Here is a 24,384-nt window from a genome sequence, read left to right as displayed (position 1 = left end):
GCCAATCATTGGCAACATTTTCGGTCTTGGAACCATACCACACCAAACTCTGTACGAGCTGAAGTTCAAATATGGAGATGTGCTCCACTTAAGACTAGGGTCTAGCTAGGAACACAATGGTGATACAATCAGCAAAGGCCGCGGCGGAGCTGTTCAAGAACCATGACACCACCTTCTGTGACCGTACATCTCTTCATGTATCCACTTCTCATAACTTTGAAGAGGCTTCACTTGCAGTTGGGAAGTTTAGTCCCTATTGGCGCATGCTCAGGCGTCTTTGCTCGGTGGAACTCATGACCAGTAAGAGAATCAATGAAACTGCTCCCATTCCTCGAAAATGCATCGATCAAATGTTACGGTAATTAATCACATGAAAAATTCCTTATTTTCTGTATTAAGAAATGTACATAAAATCGAATGAATATGCCTGACAGGAGTATTGAAGATGATGTAGCTGCTGCAAAGCTAGGGGAGAATCAGGAGAGTTGAATTTGCATCACTAGCTCTTCCTACTGTTGTTCAACCTAATTGGTAATCTCATGCTTTCACGAGATATTTTAGACTCACAATGCAAAGAAGGGCATGAATTCTTCCAGGTTATGGACAAGGTCAAGGTGTGGGCTGGGAAGCCAAATATTTCGGATTTTCTCTGTATGATTAAATTATAATTGCAAGCACTTAGATTGAAACAAAATCCACCTCATATAATTTTGTTCACCGACCCCAATAATTTAAAAGATAAATTTTGAATTAAAATTTGAAAAGATAATATGCGCGATGATGATGAATTCTAAATAGGATATTGATTAATTATTATTAATAATTACACTAAACATTATTCTAATAGCCCTTGTAAGGCACTGGCAAAGCCTTCAAGGGAACAGATTTTCTAAGTGTAATCCCCATTCTTTCAGACATGTCCATGTCCTCAGCCTTGAGTCCATCAGCCAACACCCAATCAAAAGAATACAACAGCGACCCAAGAGCCAATGGAAGCACACGAGAAGCAAGAGGCACGGCAGGGCACATTCTCCGGCCAGAACCAAAGGGTATAAACTCAAAATGATGTCCTTTATAATCCACCATGTTTGGTTCCAAGAATCTCTCCGGCCTGAAAGCCAAAGGATCCTTCCATGTCTTTGGGTCCCTCCCTATTGCCCAAACGTTTACTAAAATCTGTGCTTCTTTAGGGATGTAGTAGCCTAGCATCTTGCAGGAGTCCATGGCCTTGTGTGGGACTAAAAAAGGCAGAGGTGGGTGAAGTCTCAGTGTCTCCTTGATGACTGCTTTTAGGTAGGGGAGATTCTCAATGTCCTTCTCTTGGAGCTTGTTATTGGGGCCAATTTTGCTTCTTATCTCAGCTTGGACTTTGTGTAGTTGTTTTGGATTATGTAGAAGTTCTGCCATTGCCCACTCTAATGTGCTTGTGGTTGTATCTGTCCCTGCTGTGAACATCTCCTAAACAAATCATACCAATTAACAAAATTGATTAAAATTTTAAATTTTGAATGAAAAAATTATTGGGTATATTATATACTCGTTTTAATTAGAGTTTAAATTGAAAACTCACAAATTTAGAGACAAATCTAATAATAATTAATCAAATATTATTTTATTTAGAAAAGAATTACACGTAGACCGTAATTTATATAAACCCAAAAATGATAGTCAACCTCCTATCTATTTAGATGATAGATCTATAAAAATCGAATTTATATAAAAATTATATCTGTATTTGTATAACTTCTTTACAAATGATTCTATTTTAAGGCTCTATTGATTTTACAGAAAATATTTTTTATATTTTTAATATTTTAAACACTAAAAGAAATTAATCAACGTCAACGAAAATTTTTTTTCTAATATAAGAAAAAATTAAGTCATATTTTAAAAATTTTATATATAAATTTATTGATATATTTTATTTTTTAAAATTAAATTAAATAATAAAAAAATATTTCATTGGAGAATATTTTTCGTATAAAATATTTTTTTAAAAAAAATATTCAATATAAGTTATTTTTTCGAAAGAAATGGAGTTTGAAGTGAAAAAAAAAAAAAGGAAATACTTACAAAAACAATAACGTTGATGGTTCTTGGGGAGAACATGGGAGGCTCCTCAGGACCCTCACCACGAAACTCCAAAAGCACATCCAAAAAATCCTTTCTCTTCTCTTCAGTGCCTCCTATTTCCATATTCTCCATTCTTTCTCTGATGAAATCTCCGGCAATCTCAAAAGCTCTTTCCACATGGAACTGGGTCTTTCTCCTTAGACCCTGAGGATCCATCCATCTTAGAAATGGCAAGAAATCTGCCATATTAGGCTTCCCTGCCAACTCCATCACCTTCCCTGCATGGTAGAAGAACCTTGCTCCTCTCTCTGATTTTGGGTCCAGCAAATCTTTGGAGAACATTAAATTTCCAATCAAATTAAAAGACATCAAGAAAAAGTATCTGCCGACATCTATGGCATTAGTACCATTTCCACCAGCTTCTTCTATGAACCGAACCATGCAATCTATGCACCTATTGCGAACCCCTCGCATGGCGTCTAGCCGGCTAGTCACGAAGAACTCGGTGGTGCAGATGCGTCGCAGCATACGCCAATGAGCTCCATATTGGGATGTGATTATTGATCCTTCATTTCCATAGTCTCCTTTCATTGCTTCGTAGATTTTTCTTCCGGCTAGCACCACATCGTGGTTCTTGAACATGTGGCGTGCCACCTCGTCTGATGAGATGACCACGGTGCACATTGAGCCGAGCCAAAGGGTCATGATTGGACCGTGGGTGCGAGTCAGTTTGGTAAATGACTCGTGTGGAGACCAACCAAGTTGGAAGATGTTGCCTACCAGTGGCCACCATCTTGGCCCTGGTGGTAGCACCCCATGCTCTTCCATACGACGGTGACGACGTTCAGTCACCATTGCCCATGCAACCCATGTCAAAATCGCTAGAATAAGTCCCAAGATTTCGTAATCCATGACCATAAAGGGCTTTTTGTTTTTTCCTTCAATTTTTTTTTTCCCAAGAACTGGAGATAACCTTGTACTTGAGGCTGGCTTCTTTTATAATAGTTCAACACCATGTAAATTACAAAGCTTCTACTTGCTGAAGGACTTGTCCTCTTTCGCTGGGAATCTAAGCGCTTTTATCAAGGGAAATCTTCACATTTTGTTGTTTTCTTTTTCATGCAATTTAAAATTAACAAATCTCTCTATTCTTATCACAAACATAAGCATACTTATATTTTCGTATATATTAATACATATAGATAGATAATATTAAAAAATGAAATAAAATTTTGTTCTCTTTAATAATATACTCTCCCCTTATATTACTTTATAAAAAATAATTAAAGGGTGAAAATACAGAGAGCAGACATTATATGAAAATGAACTTCACTATTAAATTGAATGTTTTCATGTAAATTTTGCATTCATTATATATGAATAATTAAATTTTGCTTTTAATATAAAATATTTAATTTAATGTCTATATATATATATAACTCATTTTTATATGAGGTCGAGTATATTAGACTCACCCAAAATTAAATGACTTGTCTTTCTAAATTGTTTTTAAATTAATGAATTTTAAATAAATTTTTTAAATAATAAAGTGACCTAAAATTTATAGTGAATAAAAAAGAAAGAATATAGAATGAGTCTATCATAATTTTAATCTCAGGGAAGCATGCTAGGGCTAGAAGAGCCTACAAATCAACCAGGACAGAAATCACTCGGAGCAGATTTAGCCAAGCGGTGGACAGACATAAGACCGAACTGAGCGCGTGAAGAAAGAGCTTGAATTTTGAGAAGCTGCGAGGGAGTCCAGCGCTCAAGATAGAGGGATGCGGTAGCAGCTTTGGTTGAATTCTCTTACTGTTGACCCGTTGGACTTTAGCGGAATAACCTGTCGAGTATTGTAAGGACCACGTACAAGAAAAGGCTGGATACTCGACAGGCCTGCATGGGGCAAGGGAGTACTCAGATGTCCGGATGCTCGCAGAGCTGAATGATGCCCAAGTGCGCGTAGGGCTAGTGAGCGTCCAGACGCCTAAAAGCTCGGGAGCCTGGAAGCATGCTAGATCTAGAGGAGCCCAGAAGCCAATCAGAACAAAAATCGTTTATACGATCCTCCTATTCAACTACCCAAAAACGGAGGGACACAACAGTAATTTCGGGAGAAGTGAATTAAAACTCAGTTTCCAAAGAATAATGATGATTTTGAAGTAAATTAATTTATGTTACTGAAATATTGCCACAATATCGCGTCCGTTTAAGGGTAGTATAAATATATTGCATAAGACTTTGGAGACATATCTGATTGTGTGCTTTTAAACCCTCTATGATTTTTTTTTTCAATTTTATTATTTAATTAACTTTGTGTTTTAATTTACAAGAATAAAGATGTTGTGCTCAAAAAAATTAAGTAATATATAATTGATAAATAAATTATTTTTTTCCACCCTTCCACTTTATTTAATTAACAAAATTATTATAATTGGAAATAATAGATTAATAACATAACCGAATCATATATTGAAAATATCAAGTTGGGATATGGAAGTAATGTAAAAGGATTTTTTTTAATTTTTTATTTACTATTGAATTTCAGTTTATAATTTTATGATTCTACAAACGATTCTAATTAATTTTAAAAATAAAGTTCATTGTGTGATTATATCAACTTTAATAAAATAATATATATTATAATCATAATTCAACTAAACTCTTATTATTAAATTGAAAATGCATTACATTAATTATAAATGAATTATTTAATTGTAATTTAGAATAAGGTTAATTTTTGGAGCCTTGCTAATATATTTTTTTAGTATTAAATGAATAATATGGTGTTGACGTAAATTCAATATTAAAAAAAATTATTTTGAAATATATAAATTTATTAATAAATTTTAATTTTTAAATTAAAATTAAATAATAAAAATAAATTATATCGTTGAAAAATATTTTATATAAAAAATATTTTTACTAAAAAATTTTTCAAAATACTAATTATTCTATAAACAAAACAATCTAAGAGTATTAAAATTATATTTCGACTTCACTCGCTTGATCTGTAAAGAGTTGCAGGATAATAAAACTATAGCATAAAGCATTTTTAAAAAGTGACAAAAGCAAAGTTTTGCGAGGGGAAGGGAAGGGAAGGGACCATATTTCTTATAAAATGATATCCTTTATTACGTAAGCATAAATTGAAGTTGCATGCATCCACGCCTCATAATTGTTTAATTATTGCAAGATAAACCTTTTTTTTTCATATTATAAATATAATATGAAAATTTGGACCACTTCGAGTTTTGATTGCCATTGGTGGTAGGGGTTAGCAGTATTCGGTTCAAACTGAAAAAATTGATCGAATCAAATTGATTTAAAAATTTAATTTGTTTTTTTATATTTTTCGATTTGGTTTGATTTTTAATTTCAGAAATTTTGATTATTTCGATTCGATTTGATTTTGATCAGAAAAAAATCGAATTCTCATCAATAAGATTTATATATGCGGAGAGCACGTATTTAATTTTTTTAAAAAAATTCAATTAATGTAATTTATCAACAAAAATAAATAAATAAATAAAGGGAGTAATGTATCAATGAATAATTCTTTGCGTGTTTGTTCTGTGCAGACCAGAATTTAAGAGAAGTTGACAACCCTAATTTTACAATATAATTGAATAGATCTTTATTTTGAATTAAAATTTTTTTTTCTTAATTTATTGATTATGAATTAATTAATACTCCCGTGATATCAGAGAGTTTTTTTATTTTTTTTTTAAATAAATGCTAAAAGAAATTTTAAATTTCTTTGGAATGAATGCGATTATGAGAGAAAATTTGGTCACCGAGACATGGTCCCCATTAATTAATTAATAGACTCCAAAATAATACATCATTTAATTAATATTAATCATATGCTTTGAGTGCTCACCAATTACATCACATTGGATAACGAAAATGCCACTGGTCCCGCTTTGATTCACTCAATTTCATTTCCACTTATCAATACCATAATAAAACAAATTAAAAATTAGAAATATCAATTAATTTGGATTATTATTCAAATGTTAATAAATTAATTTCTATAAAAAATAATATAGAGTTTTAAGCTTATTGAATGATTTTTTGCCAAATTATTTCAAAACTTGTTATTATACGTAAAATTTAAATTTAAAATTAATTTTTTACTTTATAATTATAACTATAATTGAAGATTTAATAATACATGAGAAATCTATTTATATAAAAAATTAAAAAATTTTAACACTTTACAATTTAATCTAAATCTTTTAACAGTTGATGTAATCATTCAAATTTATAAATTTTTATTATAAATTTAGAACTTGGCTTGGTCCCCATGAAGGTTTTTGTTGTTTGGGATAAGAGATTTCAACATTTTTTTTGGTCCCCATCCAATTAACATTAATTTTCTGATAATCAAGTCGTTTTTCAGACTGATTTAGATGGGTTGGTCCCCTTCCAATTATTCATTTTTTCAAACTGATTAAGATGGGATTAATTAACTTTTGTGAATTTTTATCTATAATTAATTGCAAATTATTAATAACCATTGATTTTAGCAAAAAAGCTAAGCAATAAGCACAAACAGACTTAGCAAAGCTTCAATGATTGTCATGAACTTGCAATTCATTAATCAATTAATTGTCTTGGCTTTGATAGATAAGGGTCTGGCCTTTTAAGAATCTTATATTTAATGGGCCTACTTCAGGCCCAAAATTTCACTCGGCCTTTTTTATGGTGGGCCTTATTACTCGTCGCCGCCGGGCACGACGGTCACTTGGAAGCGGGAGTGAAGAAGCTCAGTGAGACATGGTTGCTGCTGGAAACACAGGAATGATACTCTACAAAATATACAGGGCGCTCACCTACGGTTTAACACCGTTAGTGCACCTTCACCTACTTTGGCGCCGTCGCCGAGGCCTCGAGCACCCGACACGTTGGCCTGAGAGGTTGGGCCGGTCCTCACTCCCTCGCCCGTCCGGTCCACTCATCTGGTTTCACGCTGTCTCCTTAGGTTCCAAACATCAATCTCTCTCTTATCATAATTTGTCACAAGTTTAGCTTGTTATAAATAATATAGAAAGCTCGTGCTTTGTTCAGGTGAAGGAATGGCGGCGATTCCTGTGATTAAACGCTGCGTTCATTGCAGGCCTGATTTGAGCATCTTGATGACAACTACGACCTTCTCTGCATTGTATGATTCTGCATCCATTGCTTTTCCTTTATTTTGTGAATTGTATTAATCAACTCCTATGATGAGAGAAAGAATACATAAAAAAAATATAGCTTCTGTATATTTTGAAGATTGTAATTTGTGAGCAAAACATGTTTAAGAAAAAGAATTTCATGCTCTTTTTCAAATTTATTTAATCAGTTTCTAAAATGATTTTCTTTTTTCGTGCAGTGAAGTTATAACGAATCAGCTTCCAAGTGGTGTTTTATATCAGGTACTTAACTGGAGATTTAATTCCCTTGTATTTGGTTTCCCTTTGTATGCAGCTGAAATGCTAATTTGTTCTCTTTCTACTGTATTTTAACTTTACCATTCAACCAGTTTTCGCCAGTTGATACCCCTACTGCTGTGGACGCTTTCCTTGACCATTGGAAGCCAAATGCAATCATTTTATTGGAGAGCGAACTGTGGCCAAATCTTATCATGGGTTCATCAAGAAAGCGTGTGAGTATTCTTTAATATATGCACTATTTTCTGAGGCATTCTAATGTGGGGGAAAGGTAATAATGATAATAGCAAATAATTATTTTTTACTCTATTACAGTTTCCTGATTGCTACATGGTTTGTTGGGATAGAAGATTAATTTAGAAGAGGATCTGTTTTGTTGTGAGGTCTATGTGCTGTGATGCCACTAGTTTCAAGTGCCCTATTTTGCACTTATTTTCTTTTGTTGTGTATCTTGACACACACTCTGATCTCATATATCTACTTGTGTGGTTATATACTGTTAACGTATAATAAAAGTTATATCTGTTCATGGTCCACAGATTTCACTGGCATTGTTAAATGCTCGATTGTCTATGAAATCCTTTAGGTTGTGGTCACAACCAGTGCTTCTTCCGCTGATTTCACTAATGCTTTCTCAATTTTCCCTGATAGTCCCACTGGTACGTGTGCCATGTTCTGTGCCTTGCTTTCTGTTCTGTTTGCATTGCATCGTCACTTATCCTGCTGTCTGCCATAGAGTACTATGCAGGCAATTCGCTTCCAGGTTCTGCAGGCCCCGCCTTTTATCATTAACTTTTCTGGCGATTTGAAATATGGTATGCTGATTAATTCTTATTGAGAAAAATTCTATTAAGATCAGATAGAACTGTTGAAACAGTTGTCCATTGATCTAAAAAAAGTTGCATGATTGACAAAAAGTTTATCAGCCCATGTTTCCTATATTTACCAATATCATGGTTTTTTCAGTTACTCTTAAAACTCAGTTTATACCAATTGAGTTCCTTATATGTGTTTCCTAAGCATTTCATACATTATATTTTAGCATGTGCTGAGATAATTGTTTTTCCTAATCTAAAGTTACAGTTTATTGCTTTCAGCTGTAGAATTTGATGCTTCTAGTGGAGAGATAGGAAGCATAGAATATCTGAAAGGACAGCTTGCCTCAAGACATGTTTGGATGGCTTCTTCCATACATAGGGGTGAAGAAAAAGGTTCATTACTGCTAACTGCCTTTATTATAAGTAGATCAATCTTTCTTGCGATTCGTGAGTCATAATTTTATGTGAATATCTTACCTTGTTATTAGACCACATTGCTTCAAACATACTGATTTCTGATAGCTAGATACAAATTAAGAAGTCTATGACTTGGGGATAATAATATTAAGCTACAGGCGTTGGAATGCATTGAGGATTACTAGGTTTTCATAAACTAAACACATTTTCTTTTAGCTCAATTTACAGTCACATGCTGCTTTTGATCTCTTTGTATGCATGCTAGCCATGAGTGTATTATTGATCAATTGTAGTTTCTTCAACATGTATGAAGATGGTTAACCCATTGAAGTACTTGCAACAACCATTTGCAGTTATGCTGGGAGTTCACAGAGCACTCATACAAATGTACCCAGATCTAGTCACTATAATTGTACCTCGTTATCCGCAAGATGCACTAGAGATTGCTCAGGTATGATTCTTAAACTTAGGTGCAAATTTCTTCCATTCATAGCACAATTCTAGTTACCCTGATGACACCTTAACTTATCATGAGTGGTCCTTTAGAAGAACCATGGGAATGACCCACAGGTAGCATGTCTCAACCAGGCTACGAAGTTGAGATTGTTGCTGTGACTAGGCTTCATACCTTTAGCAATGTTTAAAAGTCAAATATCTCTAGAATTGGGATAATATACAATTACACTTTGCCAGTCTTGTTACCTTAGATACGGTTTAGCGTGTTACTTAGGTAAATGAAAGACATGTTGTCAGGCCCCATCCTTGGTGGTAAGTGCAGCATGTGATGTGCTGTGTAATGGCATGTTTGAGGTAGATTTGCGCAATTTGCTATGGAAAATATTGTGAAAGAAAAATTAAAAAGAAAAAGTAGAGAAAGAAGATGAAACACATATCCAATGCACTCATATATCCTTCATTCGAAAGATAACCAACTTCCATTTATAAAAGGGCTCCAGGCCCGGACAGAGACAATAATGTGCTCCAAGACGAGACAAAAAGCTTCTGAAAGCTTAGCAACTAGAGCTTCAAAACAGAGAAAGGCCTAACCGCCTAAGACCCATGCAGCAGAAAAACCTAGAACTAAACAAGGAAGAACAGGGGGCAGTACAGAAATCTGCCGCCTGGCACTGTCGTTGCTACCTTTACCACAACAAAAACATCTCCAGATTCCATCCATGATTCAATTGTGTGTATTACTCACGGAAGCCCACATGTATTTAAGAACACAGCAAAACCAAACAACAGGGACCCCTGAGTACCTGACTGTCCTCATTTCCTTGATTAAGTTGAGAACTCAGAAACTCACATCAGATGAAGCACCAAGTCCTACTTCAGACCAAGTGTAAAAGACTTATTCAAGCCTAAACAGAGGACTCTTACCTCTAGTATGGAACCCATGACAGCCTGAGCACAAAGAGAGCCAGGCCAAGGAACAGCAGCAAAACCAGAGGCAAAAGGGACAGGAAACAGAGCAGGCCAAAGGATACAACAAACAGCTTCAGATCGGCCTAGAGAGGGTGATATGCAGAGCTCTTTGACAGATTGAAGCCTTGAGGGTGATGTCACCATTAGTGGCATGCAAGCATGGTATATGACCCAAAGAGATATCTATCCCTAAACCCACTGATTTTCTTTCCCAGAACAAGCAGGCTCTAAGTCCCTCACAAGAACGCATAGCCTGCAGAACAAAACCCAAACCAAAAGAAAAAATATCTGCAAGCCACACCTAGAGGTGGGGAGGGAAAACCACACTTCACTAGAGGAGAAGAGTGAACCCTGCTGGGAAGGAGCTGGGGAGACCGTAGAAACCTGCAGTTGAAGAACTACACCTCAGGGGAAACAACAGAAGGACAGGAGAGTTTTCTCTTTCTAGAAAGACTCGGGAGGGAACAGAGGAATATAAACTCAATGTATAATTGACTAAGAACTATTCTTTTTAGAGAAAGAATAATGATTAGCATTTTGTGATTTTTACAAAGTAAACTGGTACAGGGAAATTTAGTTTGGATTTTATTGTCAGTATAATTCTTCAATTAATGAATTGATGAATTATCAAGTGAATTGACTCTTTCAAGCCAAAGAAAATAGCATGCCTTTTTAATGGTCTTCAATAGATTTCAACTCTATTATGGACTTCACCAAATTAGTTATTACATTTATCCTTAAATTTAATTGCAGGAATTGCAGAAAGAAGGGCTAAATGTAGCTTTGAGGTCTCAACATCGAAGGATTATGCCAGGAACACAAATTTACATGGTGGATACATTAGGTCAGAAATTTTCAATTTTTTTTCCTTTTCCCACAAATTCTTTCTGTCTTTCCACCATGGACTACTGATGCCTTCATATATTTTCTAAACTCATATGTAGGTGAACTGAGATGTTTGTACAGTTTATCTGCAGTAGCTGTAATTGGAGGTTCCTTTTTCCCTGGTTTAGCTGGCCATAATATATCAGAAGCTGCAGCAGCTGGCTGTGCAGTTTTAACTGGTGAATGGTTATTCTTATGGCTTATTTTTTTCATAACATCATCTTATTAGAGGCTTGCTGTGGATACTTTCAGGTCATCATGTTGGCCATTTCTCACACATGGTAAAGGAAATGCAACGCTTAAATCCCTTATCAATCACTCAGGTTTGAAGAATTCCATAACGTGTTTGTTCTTACATTTCAAATGAAACATTTTATTTGGAAGTGGAGACTTATTTAAATCTATTTTCTAAAATAATATATAAATGTGTCCACAATATGATGAAACTCGAAGATAGATGAACACCTTGTATCTTTTTATTTTATTTTATTTTATTTCATATGGTTATTTAAGAGAAAAAATTTTGGCTTGGTAGGAAATGCCATATTTTTTTCCTGGGGTGGGCAGGAAGGGCTAATTGAAATCTTTTCTTGGTACTGCTCATTTAGGTATCTGGTACCTTAGAGCTTGAAGAAGCTATTAAGGAGCTCCTTAATGATGCCAAACTACTAGACGCACGGCGAATGGCTGCAAAACAAGCATTTCATGCTCTTTCCAGTGGCATTATTGCTAATGTCTGGAACCTGCTAAATTTTCATGTTCTGGAAATATCTTCATGAGAAAGTTAATGAAGACTGGCATACAGCAAATCAATTGTGAAAATGAGGTTTGTCTTTGCCTCCAGCATGAAAGTTTTCATGAAAGAAGCCCCAGAGATACTTGGAATCAATTAGCAAAAAACTTAATATTCATCATGTATATGGCAGCTCAATCCATTTATTCGAAGTTGCACAAACCTTAGTACAGTCCCATTTTGTTAGCACCTTTGACCCCTTGAGTGTACGTGTTTGATTAAGAAAACTTTTGGCTGTAGTAAATAATGAAGCAAAGCTTCTCTGGCAAGTTGCAAAACCAAATATGTTTTCTTTCTAGTTATATTACACATGTTTTCTTTCTGTTTTACTGCTAAACCATGTAATGTACTGCCATTTTATTCCTTCATGTCTGCTTGCTTTTGAAGACAATATTTGAAGAACAATTCAAAGATAGTTCATTTGTTTCCCTTGGTCTTCCTGTCTCTTCCTAAATATTTTGTATATGTAATTGTGCGGTGCTTTATCTGTTACAGAATCCACAAGGCAGCAATGCTTTTTCACCGATGTCCATTGGACAGTGCTAATCTCCCACATTCACTGTGCTGCAGAACTGCCATCTCTGGAGCTTTAACCCTTGAGGAAGTAGCATTGAATCGTTCGATGAGTGAGAGAACTTAGCTCACATCTGCAAACAGATTATATCTTTGAACAGAAACTGGGCACACGGTATAAGCCATAGGACCATTTTGTTATGATTATAATCTATATGCTTGGTCTAGCAGCTGCCTGAAAATTTGGGGGTTCAAGTAATCTGCTCTAATAACAAAAATTTTAGCAGCTTCGCTACCATGATCACTCAGCGGCCAGAAGGAACATCTGAGGACAGTTTCTTCTTTACTTCCTCCAGCTAACTTTCTATCACACAGAGATTCCCTTCAGCTTCACGGTGTTGCAGATTAGACTGAGCCATGAAGTATCAATGGGTCCTCTCAAAGATTTGAGCATTTTGCACACATAGACAATCGCTTAGGAGCTGAGATATTCTCTCGTTATGTTTTCTTCAGATAAAGATTTTGCAGATCACAGTCACTCACCCACATTGTATCACAACTTTCATCTCTTTTAGCAAGTAAGAACATGAATGCAATCATTGTTGTTAAATCTTGTTAAACACATATAGACGATATTCTGAAAAATGATCTAATGTCCTGTTACTTGATCATTGATTTTATTATTTGATAATTCGTCCTCGAACAAAATGAACAAGGTAGATCACTCATGCCTAAGTTCCCTGTTCATTCACATGTTTATGAACTTCTCTAACATGGCAGTCATGGTAAAATGTAGCCAGAGCTGCAACCATGCTAGGGGGACTGCATTGGATTTTTGACAAAATTATTGTGGTAACATATTGAATATTTTTTTCCCTTTTTCTAAAGTATATGAATGGTTATGTTTATAGCAGCAGAGATGCATAACCAGAAAATAGCTCCCAATCTCAGAAAGTAGAGAAAGATATTTTCTTGGAAAATATTCTGTGTGAAATAAATGAGGACTTAGTATGTTGAATTTTTTCTGTATTTTTTTATTAATGAAAGTTTTTTGCTTAATTAAAAAAAGGACGATGAATACAAACTTATCTAAGTATGCTCATTATTAATAGGTTAATTCTTGTAGTTTAAAAAACATATTAAAATGTTTCTAAGTTTTGATTTCATAAGTACTCAATCATTTCATTTTTCTAAGAATATTTTAATAGATTTTATTAGGATGGAGGTGGTGAAGATGATTGAGGAAATTAGGATGGAGCAATCGCCTCTAGGAGAGGACTATGATGAATCTCGCAACACCCTGTCACCTTCTCTGGCCACCACCGAAGATGTCACCTCGCTCGCATATACGCGTTTCTTTGTAAGATTTTGTAAACTTGCATCTCCCATTGCAGGTGTGAAGATGTGATTATTTCTTATACCAGCCATAAGATAGATCCCTTCTAGTCTTTCCTTTGTGTATTATATAGTATGGCATTTGAATCAGTTATTCAGCTTATTCAGAGAAAAAGTTGATTGCATTATCAGCAACTTTATTTTCATATTGTATGTTAGCTTCAATCTCATCGCCTTTTCGAAATGAAATGAATTGATCAACTCAAGCAGCTTAAATTGGTCCTCTGTAAGTCCAGTAGGCAGGGAGATGTACATAAGATGCTACACTTGGTGCTCGAATAAAACAAACTCAGAAATGAAAATCTTTATAACAAAACAAAACTGGGCTTAATTCTGCTCTTGTCAAATCATAAAAATTTCCATACATGCATGCCATAATGCATCGTTTGCAGCAGTGATCTATTGATACAAATATGTAAACACTCACTTGTTCGTAAAAAAAGTCTTACAATGTGCAGTGACTCTCCAACTCCACAGGACAGGAAGGCTACTCCACCAACATTTTTCATTCTCAACAATCACTTTCAGTGAGTCGATACAATTTATAAATTCAAAATACAAGAGGCACTAATGGATTTGCAACTTCATCAATGAGTTCATTGTAGTTGCTACGAATTGGTGAGTCAGGAGATACGCCGAGACTTCTCAAGTGATATACAGAGGGAAAGCCGTAGGATCATTTAGGTGCCTAATAATCAATCTTGAAACGGTGTCTATGCAGCAAGAATTAGATTGGGAACTTTGAATACAACTACCTTGTGAGGCTATGGATGCTAGCTGATGGCTCCCGTTTGATCAATCAATGTGCGAACTAGCAAAGTATCGGTCCTTATTTAAATACCCAACTCCTTTTTTTTATAATGCTTCCTTTAACCTATAAAAATATACTACATTAATTATTTCAACTTAAATTACAAGTTACTTTTATTTTTAGATAATAATTTATTTATTAAAATCTAATTTTACATATATATGCAAAGGAAATATTAATCACGTATAAAATGCACTATAACTACTTAACCCTCATTGTTTGTGAGGTGAGAGACAACTGCGCATATTGTCAAGTATCATGACTTCCATTTTCACTCTAATATAATTATTTAAAATTATATCAAAATTATTTAAAATCGTATTAGAATAATATTAAAATTACTTAGAGTCATATCAGAATTATATTAAAATATAGTTTTTGATATTGTTGAGATTAGAATCATATTAAAATTATATTGAAATATAACTTTTGATATTATTGAGATTAGATTTATGACGTGGCCAGAATGTAATTGAGTTGCGATTGGCTAGAATCTGCAAAGAAAAAAGTGTAAAGTGATGGTGGGTGTCCATAGCAGCCATTTCGATTCTCAAGTTTGTATCATAATAAAGAGAAAATACAACGAATTGCTTATAACTTTTGTATTAGAGAATAGCGTACTTTTGTCTCGTGATCGTTCTACTTTTGTCTCATATAATATTTTCTGAAAATTTAGCGGTGATGTGGCCTACTATTCGATAATGGACATTGTCAACCAATTAGATTGGTACTCCCGCGATGTCAGATGAAATGGAAATATGACCGTAATTCTGTACCAAAACTCAGCCTATTCGAAAGAACGAGACTTGACGATATTCCAAATATAAAAGTATTCGGATTCCCTTTTCTGTAATGAGATCGCGCTTTACATTTATTAAATTCTTATTGCATGACTTTTATTTTGTGACGACAGCTCACAAATTTTTTAGCAGATAACATCAGTTTTAAATATAATTCCTAAAAATCAAAACATTGAAAGTTTGATTTCAATTATTATTTTAGTAAGAATCATACAAAAATTGAAATTAAATAGCTCATGATCAATGTTTGAAAAAGCAGTGCTCATGTTAAATTATGTATCCAAGGATTATGTTAAAAATAAAATTGAATTAAAAAGAGGTATAATAGTTAATTTATATGTTAATTATAATGTAAAAATAGAAAATGAATTATATTTTAGGATAGTTAAGGATGAAAAGATAAATAAAAATTATAGAAAAAATAAAATAATATTATATGTTATATTAAATTTTTTAAATACAAATTTATATTATAAAAAGTTACTAGTTAGTCATATGATATAATAAAATTTAATAATTAATTTTTTTAATTTTAAAAAATATATTAAAATGTTTCTAATATTTTTAAAAGTTTATTAATTTGTCTCTCTTAATTTTATAATAAAATATTTTAATATTTAATTTTTATAATTTAAAAATTTATTAATTAATTTTTCAGATTTTTAAAAATTTATTAATTAGTGTATAGAAATTATAGATTTTTTTATAATATTTAACGATTAAAATTAATAAATTAAAAATTAATTAATTAATATATTTTTTAAAATATTAAAAATATTTTAATATATTTTTAAAAATTGATAAATTAATCCATGAGTTTCTCCGATAAAAATTAAGTAATAATTTACCCATTTTATTAAACTAACCCTTCGACCAAAAAATATTAAACTAACCATGTAAGACAATAAATGAGAAGGGACAGGCCTGCAGCCTGCAGCCTGCAGCCTGCTGTTAATTCGATTTGGGCCTGAATCGGCTACTATTGATTAAATTTTAACGTTTCAAGAGGATTGGGACATGACCAGAGTGTCCCCCTGGTCCCGATTCGCACTGAGGCCAACATGCCCAGCCCTAGCCCAATAGCCCTTCAATTAGCTGACCTTTCTCCCCAAAATGCCCAAAAGCTAAGTTGCCCATTGCCACGTGTCACAGGCTGCAGAGATTGGGACTTCCAACGGCCATACTCTTCCGCAAACCAAACGACGGCCCCCAGGATTTGACCCCATCAAAAGCCTAAAAAACATCTTCTCCTTTCATTCCTTGGGCGGGACGCGCTTTCCACTTTGGCATTCCAACGTGCACCAGCTCCCTGAAAAATGTCACCTACGCGATTGAGCACGTGTATCCCTTCTCCCTTCCCCCTCCCACTCTCATTTATACGGCCTTGCATCCACGCTCTCTCTACCCTTCAATCCCGCCTTCCACGCGCCCGTTTTAGACACTGGAGATTCACTTTTCCCCTTCCCCAAGGCAGTATGTTTTCGTACATAAGCGGCCCTTGAAAGTCCATGTGTCTTCGCCAGCTGTTGCTCAATCTGACCCTACACTTTTTGACACGTGTAATATGAGATCTAGAAGGGTTGATTCTTATAAGGGCTTCTTGCTTCTAGTAGAACCAGGTTTTCAAAGAAATAAAAGTAGCGTAGCGCGAGAGCATATTCGAAGGTTAGGACGAAATATAAACAGAAGCTTACGCTGCTTCGTTTGATTCACGCCAAACACTAAATCTCAGTTCAATTTTGTTGTTTCTCTGTTCGATTATTTTGTATTTTTGTTGTTAATCGACGAAGATGCATTCGAGTCACTTGCTTCTCGAGGAGCCGATAAGGATGGCTTCAATCCTGGAGCCATCAAAGGCTGTACGTATCTATCTATCTATCTATCTATCGTTTTTGAATTTTTTTTCTTCCATTTTAGATCTGTAATTTCATTGAATTGTTTGTTTTTGTTACACAAAGTTTTTGGTTTTGATTCGGAGTTCTGTTCTTTTTTTTTTGGCAGAGTTTTTTTCCAGCAATGACGAAGATTGTCGGGACTCTAGGTCCTAAGTCTCGATCCGTTGAGGTTATTTCTGCTTGCCTTAAGGCTGGAATGTCCGGTGAGCTTCGATATTTCGGTTTTTGTTTTTTGGTTCTAGTTATGGAATTAGATGAGGTAAATGATTGATTTTTATATGAAATTGGATGGTTAGTGGCTCGGTTTGATTTTTCTTGGGGTGGCCCGGAGTATCACCAGGAGACTCTGGAGAACTTGAAGGCGGCTGTCAAAGTTACCAAGAAGCTCTGTGCTGTAAGTTTCCCACTTCCATTCCTTTATTCAGTTCTTTATTTGGTTGTTTATTTAAGTTGAGACCGTAACTACTCGGATTATGTCCTAATGAACAATAGAAGCTTAGCTCTGCAACCTGATGCAATCCGTATTACATTGAAAGCAGAATGCTAATTTACAGTCGTTTGTAAATTTTGCCATTTTTTATACTTGTGTGCAAAATTTCTGAATGTGCTATATTGATTTTTAAGGACTTTAGGAGGTATGTTTGCAATGATAGTCAAGTATTTGTTTTTTGTTTGTTATGTAATGCTCTTTAGGATACGTTTGTCGTTCTCAGATATTAAATGAGTGTATATCATTTGTCTTCTTCAGGTGATGCTGGACACAGTGGGCCCTGAGTTGCAGGTTGTTAACAAAAGTGAGACAGCCATTTCTCTGCTGGCAGATGGTCTTGTTGTTCTAACACCAGACCAAAAAAGAGAAGCCTCATCAGAAGTTCTGCCCATCAACTTTGATGGGCTATCCAAGGTTCCACAATCTCCATTAATTAATTATTGCGTTTAACCATACTTTGTTGGGAAGTTATTGTCTTGTTTTATTTTTATACATACTGTTTGGTTGGTCTTATGAAAATGCAAGTGATAGTAAATGGCTAAATGCAAGTACTTAAAGCTCAGATGAAGACTATTAGCTTGAGCCACAAATGTTTCAAGTCCATATTTTTGGCTTAGGAAGTACTTCTGAGTTTCCAACTTATTGAGGTGGTAACTGGAAAGACATATTGTATCCTGCAGTCAATGAAACTCTTACACGCTCTTTTGTATTTGTTTGGGATGCTATTTCACTTCTTTCCCTGAACTGTAGTTTTCTGGGGCCCAGAGACATTGCTTAGTGTGTTGATATTCTCTTAAAAAAAGCTATCAAAATTATGTTTTGAGGTCCAAAACATATAGAAATAATCTGTGTTTCAGTGCAAAAGACGCTTAAGTGAGGGCTTACTTGAGGTTTAAGATAATAGTTGTCAAACTACCAATTCTAAGTTTTAACTTTGAATGGATACTTGCAATTTCATGATAACTAAACAAATAATTTGCACTCTGCAGGCAGTGAAGCCAGGGGACACCATTTTTGTTGGTCAATACCTATTTACTGGAAGTGAGACTACATCTGTGTGGCTGGAGGTACAAGAAAATTTCTGGGGAAATTGAACTTTTTTGTTTGGTTCTTTTCTTTTCATTTATTTCCCCCCATTTTATGATGACTTGTTGCAAGAGGAACGGGTTGCCTGTTTAGTTAATAATTAAGTTAACCATTAATTGTTCCAAAACTAGTTACTAAAAAGCTGTATTGGGTTTAAAAAGTTGTGTGGAACCTTTTTGTTAGCTTGCTGAAAAGTGAGTTTAAAGGAACTAAGTCATCAGCCACAAGTGCATGCACATATTAAACTACTTTGGGAAGAAAACTACTTGACATTAGCATGTCTGGCAACTGAACTTGTCCATGATTGTTGCGTTCTTGCTGGAACTGAGCAGGTTTCTGAGGTGAAGGGCAACGATGTGGTTTGTGTGATAAAGAACTCAGCAACTCTGGCAGGGTCATTGTTCACTCTACATGCATCTCAAATTCATATTGGCCTGCCTACTCTTTCTGATAAAGATAAGGAGGTGCTTTAACTGTTTTAGTTTAACAATTTATGTAATCCAAGAGTTTTCATTTCTTTAGTTCTTAGATTTCCTGTGTATTGTTTTAAAGCTTGCTTTAATGGATTTTCCATTATCAGGTTATAAGTACCTGGGGAGTCCAAAACAAAATTGACTTCCTTTCATTGTCTTATACCCGACATGCAGAAGATGTGCGGCAGGTAATTTCTTTAATTTAGACAATATGCTTCTGCGGCAGGTTGTCTTTCAAAATCTGCTATCTTTCTGTACCATTTGGTTAATCTGTTTTCTGGTAAAGCTTCAATGATAGTCTTCTTTGTCTGCAGGCCCGTGAGTACCTCTCCAAGCTGGGTGATCTTTATCAGACTCAAATTTTTGCGAAGATTGAAAATGCTGAGGTCAGTTGCATATGCTATTCTTTTTATCACTCAGCTTATACAATTTTGTAATTGACTTCCAAGTTCCCAGAGAGGAGTGGTGTAACTTCTTTTGTCTGGATTTTAAAATTATGCTTTTAGGGATTAACCCATTTTGATGAGATATTACAAGAAGCGGATGGCATTATCCTTTCCCGCGGGAATTTGGGGATAGACCTCCCTCCTGAGAAGGTCAGTTTTTACACTCTCCAAAATGCTAGTTTATTGCATATATTTGTTATGTTTTTTCCTCTGCAAGTTGGTCGTTTTTTTGTTAGGAAGGGCAAAGGTTAGGCCAAACTATATTTGAGTTTTACTTGCATTTTGCTGACTGCTTTAACTAATCTTTTGGAATCAACTTCAACTGATCTAGCTAATCTCTGTTGAATTACAGGTGTTCTTGTTCCAGAAAGCAGCTCTTTACAAGTGTAATATGGCTGGTAAGCCTGCAGTGGTTACTCGTGTTGTGGACAGTATGACTGACAACCTGAGACCCACTCGTGCAGAAGCTACTGATGTTGCCAATGCCGTGCTGGATGGTACTTTAATTATTTTACACTAGACTAGTTGCTTTTAAGACTAATTGATGGCAAGGCCTGTATGGTTCAACCATTTGAAGCTCTTTAATTTTTTTGCATTGCTTAGTGTAGTATGTAAGGGTTTAAACGAGCCTGGCTTTGAACAGATCAAACTGGCCTTGTTATGTATTCATTGAGCTGAAGCTCCACTTAAATCCAATGCTTGACTTGCTTAGATTTTATTAGGCATGAGCTTGGCTCACATTTAAGTCAGTATATCAAGCTGAAACTCATCATGTTTAACTAACAAAATTACTTTTAAAAATTATTTCCTAGTAATGGTTATCTAAAATCAATTTAATGATAGGCCTGGTAAATAATAATAATAATTACTTTAATAATTATAATATGATTAATTAAATTATAATTGTAACAAGTTAGAAATATAGATAGTTATATTTTTAATTGCACTTTGGGTTTCATAGTTATATTATTAATATAACACACACATACACACACACACACACACACACACATATATGTATGTATGTATAATGATTCAGCTTCCTGGCCTAAATGAGTCATAATTTCAAGTTCACTTTGTTCATTTCAGAAGCATAAAACTCAAGCCTCAAGCAGCTTGGCCTCATTTACAGTAATGTGCAAACAATGCATCCTTATTCTTATCTATTCTCAAATTTGGCAGGAAGTGATGCAATTCTTCTTGGTGCTGAGACTCTGCGTGGATTGTACCCTGTTGAAACCATTTCTACTGTTGGTAGGATTTGTGCTGAGGTAAATATTTCTTTCCTTCTTCCATATTTTTTTTTGACATTATTTTGTATTCATGGATTGAACTATTTAATTTGTAAATGCGAACTTGTTATTTAAATATTCTATTGTTTAGGAATCTGTTACCTCTAACTGAATTGAATTCTAGCTTTATGTGTCTGGGTAGCTCTTATCTTTTCTAAGTTTTGACCATTGTATTGAGTGCTGTTCATACAGTTCTTTTTCTAAAATAATGTATTGGTTAATTTGTCATTTAAGGCTGTTGCCCCATTTTTGTTGGGGCTTGGATTGACACTTGGAATTATGTAAAACTTGGATGGTATTGCAATTAAAGATTCCTGCATGTGTACTTTGTGAATTTGTAGATCAGTCGTTTACTCTTCTGGGGATAATCATGTGTATTTACATTGCATCTCTTTAATAGTTTTTGTTGAATCCCACGTCGGTTGCGAAAAGGGGTAATGTACCTCTTGTATGGGTCATAGGTACTCCTCCTTGAGCTAGCTTTTAGGGTGAGTTAGGCCTGGCTAAAATTTAACATGGTATTAGATCCTTCCATCTGATATTGAGCCTCCCGTAAATATGTCATGCACCATTAAAATTCTGAGCATGAGGGGGTGTGTTGAATCCCACCTCGGTTATGGAAAGGGGTAAGGGGGGTAATGTGCCCCTTATATGGGCCATAGGCACTCCTCCCCCTTGAGCTAGCTGGTATTGCCTTAGTGTTTCTTGCGGTGTGCTATGTTTAATATCAGATTGCCAAAGAAAATATTTATTCCCTGTATGTGTTTGCAAGGGTAAAGGTCATATGTTGAGAATTCCCACATATAGTCTTAGAAGTCAATGCAATTGTCTTGGATCTGTTGATGAAAATAATTAAGCAAATTATCCTGGGTCTGTGGTCAAAATGGTAAAGTGAATTTCCAAGTTTCTGAAGCAGAAAAAGATATTTAATTTTTCTTGGATCATTTTCCATTTCTTCCATTTTATAGTTTTGATCTTTTTATCATTTTCCATGTAGGCAGAGAAGGTTTTTAATCAAGACCTGTATTTCAAGAAAACTGTCAAATATGTTGGAGAGCCAATGACCCACTTGGAATCTATTGCTTCCTCGGCGGTATTGTTGCTTTTTCATAATTTTCTTTAATAATCAGTCAGATTGTTTTTATTGAAGTAATTCAGTATTTCCTTGAAAAAAAATCAATATTTCAAGTTGGTTTTTGCATGAGCATTATTGATCTTTGCCCAGGTACGAGCAGCTATCAAGGTTAAGGCTTCTGTCATTATCTGCTTCACTTCATCAGGAAGGGCTGCAAGGTATCCTTCTGTTTATCCCTCTTTATTTCTTCCTTGTGCAAGTAAACCGAGAAGCATCTCTAAACTAGTTATTATTATTATTATTATTATTATTATTATTATTATTATTATTATTACATTGGTAGTTTTGTCACGCAACTTCCATTGATTGATGTATGCAAAACTTGTAAATATTTGAAGGTTGATTGCCAAGTATAGGCCAACAATGCCTGTTCTGTCCGTTGTCATCCCCCGGCTGAAGACAAATCAACTGAGATGGAACTTCAGTGGGGCCTTTGAAGTATGCCCTTGACTCAGTTTTTATGCTTACTGGATGAAGTCTTGTGTTATATTTTTTTACGAATGGTTGCTTATAAATTAATTAAACTTTTTCAATTCTTGTGTTGGAGATTCATCTGGTGATTCAATGCAATAACTCCCTTCCAACTCACCTTATTCTGTTAGTGAAATTATCGAATATTTTTAGGATTTTTGAGGGATCATTAATGAATCCTGTCATTGAGAAACGTCTATTTTATGACCTGTCCTATTAATGTTGCTTGTAGGCTGTAGCTATAGTATCATATGACCCTTCTGCTTCTTACCACCCTGTTGATATTAAAGCTAATGGATCTATTTTTACCTACATATCAATGTTCAGGCAAGGCAATCACTTATTGTCAGAGGTCTCTTCCCTATGCTTGCTGATCCACGACATCCTGTAAGTGTTTATCTGATTTTATTTTCTTGGGAATTTGTTGCTATTTCTTTGAAGATGGACACTGGCTTTATCTGATGCTTATCGGTGTTGATTATGATTATATTTATAGAGCTTCAATGGCCAACACATGTTTCTGGCTGTTGTGATGGATGGTTTTGTTTTGTTGTCAGTCAACACCTGAAAAGGGTCCTTCCATTTTTTCTGTTAATACAAGTCAGTCTTGGCATACTTGTCATTGGTGGTCTTTGCTAGCCATGGTTTTTGCTCATTGAACGCAATTTATTGCTCCAACAAGAGTATTTTGTGAGGTGCTTCTGGTGGTAGAACAACTAGCTCTTTGACTTCTCAAAAAGTTGTTCGAAGTGCTCAACTGTTGTGCCTGATCTTGGTGCAACCTTGCCTAAAATGAACTTTAATCTGCAATTTGATCTCTGTTTTCTCTTTGTAATATGTTTATGAAATCTGGTATTCAATGTGGCTTTGCAGGCGGAATCAACGAGCGCAACAAATGAGTCAGTATTAAAGGTAGCTCTTGATCATGGAAAGGCATCTGGAGTTATAAAGTCGCATGACAGAGTAGTAGTTTGCCAAAAAGTTGGAGATGCATCTGTGGTTAAAATCATTGAGCTCGAAGATTAAAATCATTTGTTTATCTAAGTCATTTTTTTCATGTTTTTTTATGCTTTTACATCAAGTGGTGGACTCTCTACTGCTGGGAATTGCGAGGTATCTCCAAGTTTTGAGTACTAACTTATGTTTGGGAATGTATTAAGGATGATGCTACTGGCAATCAATTTTGTCTTACAATGAATAGCGTGGAAACTGGAAAGTACACCCTTATTCCTATTTTCAGTGAAGTTTTTGAGTTGATTAGCATCGAGTCAGATGACCCTACAAATTGTCATTTAAAGTTATTTCATTTCGTATGCTCGTAATGGTTCAACTTTTGATGCATAGACTTGGCATTCAGCAGAATTTGTTAAAAAAAATGCACAATAGACGAGAAGTGCAATTGCATATGCCAGCATCGGCTTGCTCGGAGTTGTTTTGGGCCGAACTTAAATACCATGATCCGTAACGTTGACAAGATCTGGTGGATGAATACCATGATTTGAGGCCCGCAGCTCGTGGTAAAAACCACTTTGTGATTTCTGTCTTTTAGGTTGGGAATATCTTGGCTACTATAAAGCCTAAAGTACATTACCATCTCGGTGGGTTTTCAGTAGTCATACTTTTTTTTTAAAAAAAAGTATATAAATTCATTGATATTCTATTTAATTTTGGATAGAATTTATTTCAAATATATTTTATTATTAGATTTCATATAACTTAAATTACAAATTT

At 34.8% G+C, this 24,384-nt stretch overlaps 3 protein-coding genes across 10 annotated transcripts; 2 read left to right on the top strand and 1 right to left on the bottom strand.

The window, feature by feature from the left end:
• Positions 1-784: 784 nt before the first annotated feature.
• On the bottom strand, positions 785-3,133 carry LOC110621707 (iridoid oxidase). Its single transcript, XM_021765993.2, has 2 exons — positions 2,074-3,133; positions 785-1,458 (listed from the first exon to the last, which is right to left on the bottom strand). Exons 1-2 carry the CDS (start codon positions 2,989-2,991, stop codon positions 841-843), a joined length of 1,536 nt encoding a protein of 511 aa, XP_021621685.1. The 5' UTR covers positions 2,992-3,133; the 3' UTR covers positions 785-840.
• Positions 3,134-6,799: 3,666 nt separating this feature from the next.
• LOC110620224 (probable 3-deoxy-D-manno-octulosonic acid transferase, mitochondrial) lies at positions 6,800-13,900 on the top strand. 6 transcript variants are annotated; one of them, XR_002488780.2, is made up of 15 exons: positions 6,800-7,060; positions 7,147-7,240; positions 7,451-7,493; positions 7,601-7,723; positions 8,048-8,167; positions 8,245-8,323; positions 8,606-8,719; positions 9,097-9,194; positions 10,922-11,012; positions 11,113-11,232; positions 11,306-11,376; positions 11,662-11,879; positions 12,342-12,534; positions 12,647-12,937; positions 13,568-13,900. XR_002488780.2 is itself a non-coding variant. In XM_021763868.2 (13 exons), the coding sequence occupies exons 1-12, from the start codon at positions 6,856-6,858 to the stop codon at positions 11,830-11,832; spliced, it is 1,329 nt and encodes a 442-aa protein (XP_021619560.1). In that variant the 5' UTR covers positions 6,801-6,855; the 3' UTR covers positions 11,833-11,879; positions 12,417-13,030. The 6 variants fall into 6 exon arrangements, 1 of the variants encoding a protein (XP_021619560.1); XR_002488779.2 differs by having other exon boundaries at positions 6,801-7,060; positions 12,417-12,534; XR_002488777.2 differs by having other exon boundaries at positions 12,342-12,937.
• Positions 13,901-16,916: 3,016 nt separating this feature from the next.
• On the top strand, positions 16,917-23,920 carry LOC110621056 (pyruvate kinase 1, cytosolic). Of its 3 annotated transcripts, XM_021765092.2 has the most exons (16): positions 16,966-17,224; positions 17,367-17,463; positions 17,557-17,654; positions 18,009-18,164; positions 18,740-18,817; positions 19,169-19,300; positions 19,417-19,497; positions 19,624-19,695; positions 19,816-19,905; positions 20,108-20,252; positions 20,938-21,026; positions 22,045-22,140; positions 22,273-22,340; positions 22,521-22,620; positions 22,981-23,040; positions 23,527-23,920. In XM_021765092.2, exons 1-16 carry the CDS (start codon positions 17,156-17,158, stop codon positions 23,677-23,679), a joined length of 1,584 nt encoding a protein of 527 aa, XP_021620784.1. In that variant the 5' UTR covers positions 16,966-17,155; the 3' UTR covers positions 23,680-23,920. The 3 variants fall into 3 exon arrangements, with proteins under 3 accessions (XP_043815104.1, XP_043815103.1, XP_021620784.1); XM_043959169.1 differs by lacking the exon at positions 22,521-22,620 and having other exon boundaries at positions 16,917-17,224; XM_043959168.1 differs by lacking the exon at positions 19,169-19,300 and having other exon boundaries at positions 16,962-17,224.
• Positions 23,921-24,384: the final 464 nt, after the last annotated feature.

Source organism: Manihot esculenta, chromosome 8 (genome assembly GCF_001659605.2).
Source record: "Manihot esculenta cultivar AM560-2 chromosome 8, M.esculenta_v8, whole genome shotgun sequence".
NCBI lineage: Eukaryota > Viridiplantae > Streptophyta > Magnoliopsida > Malpighiales > Euphorbiaceae > Manihot > Manihot esculenta.
The sequence above is the reverse complement of the archived record's forward strand: the minus strand, read 5'-3'. Positions and strand labels throughout refer to the sequence as shown.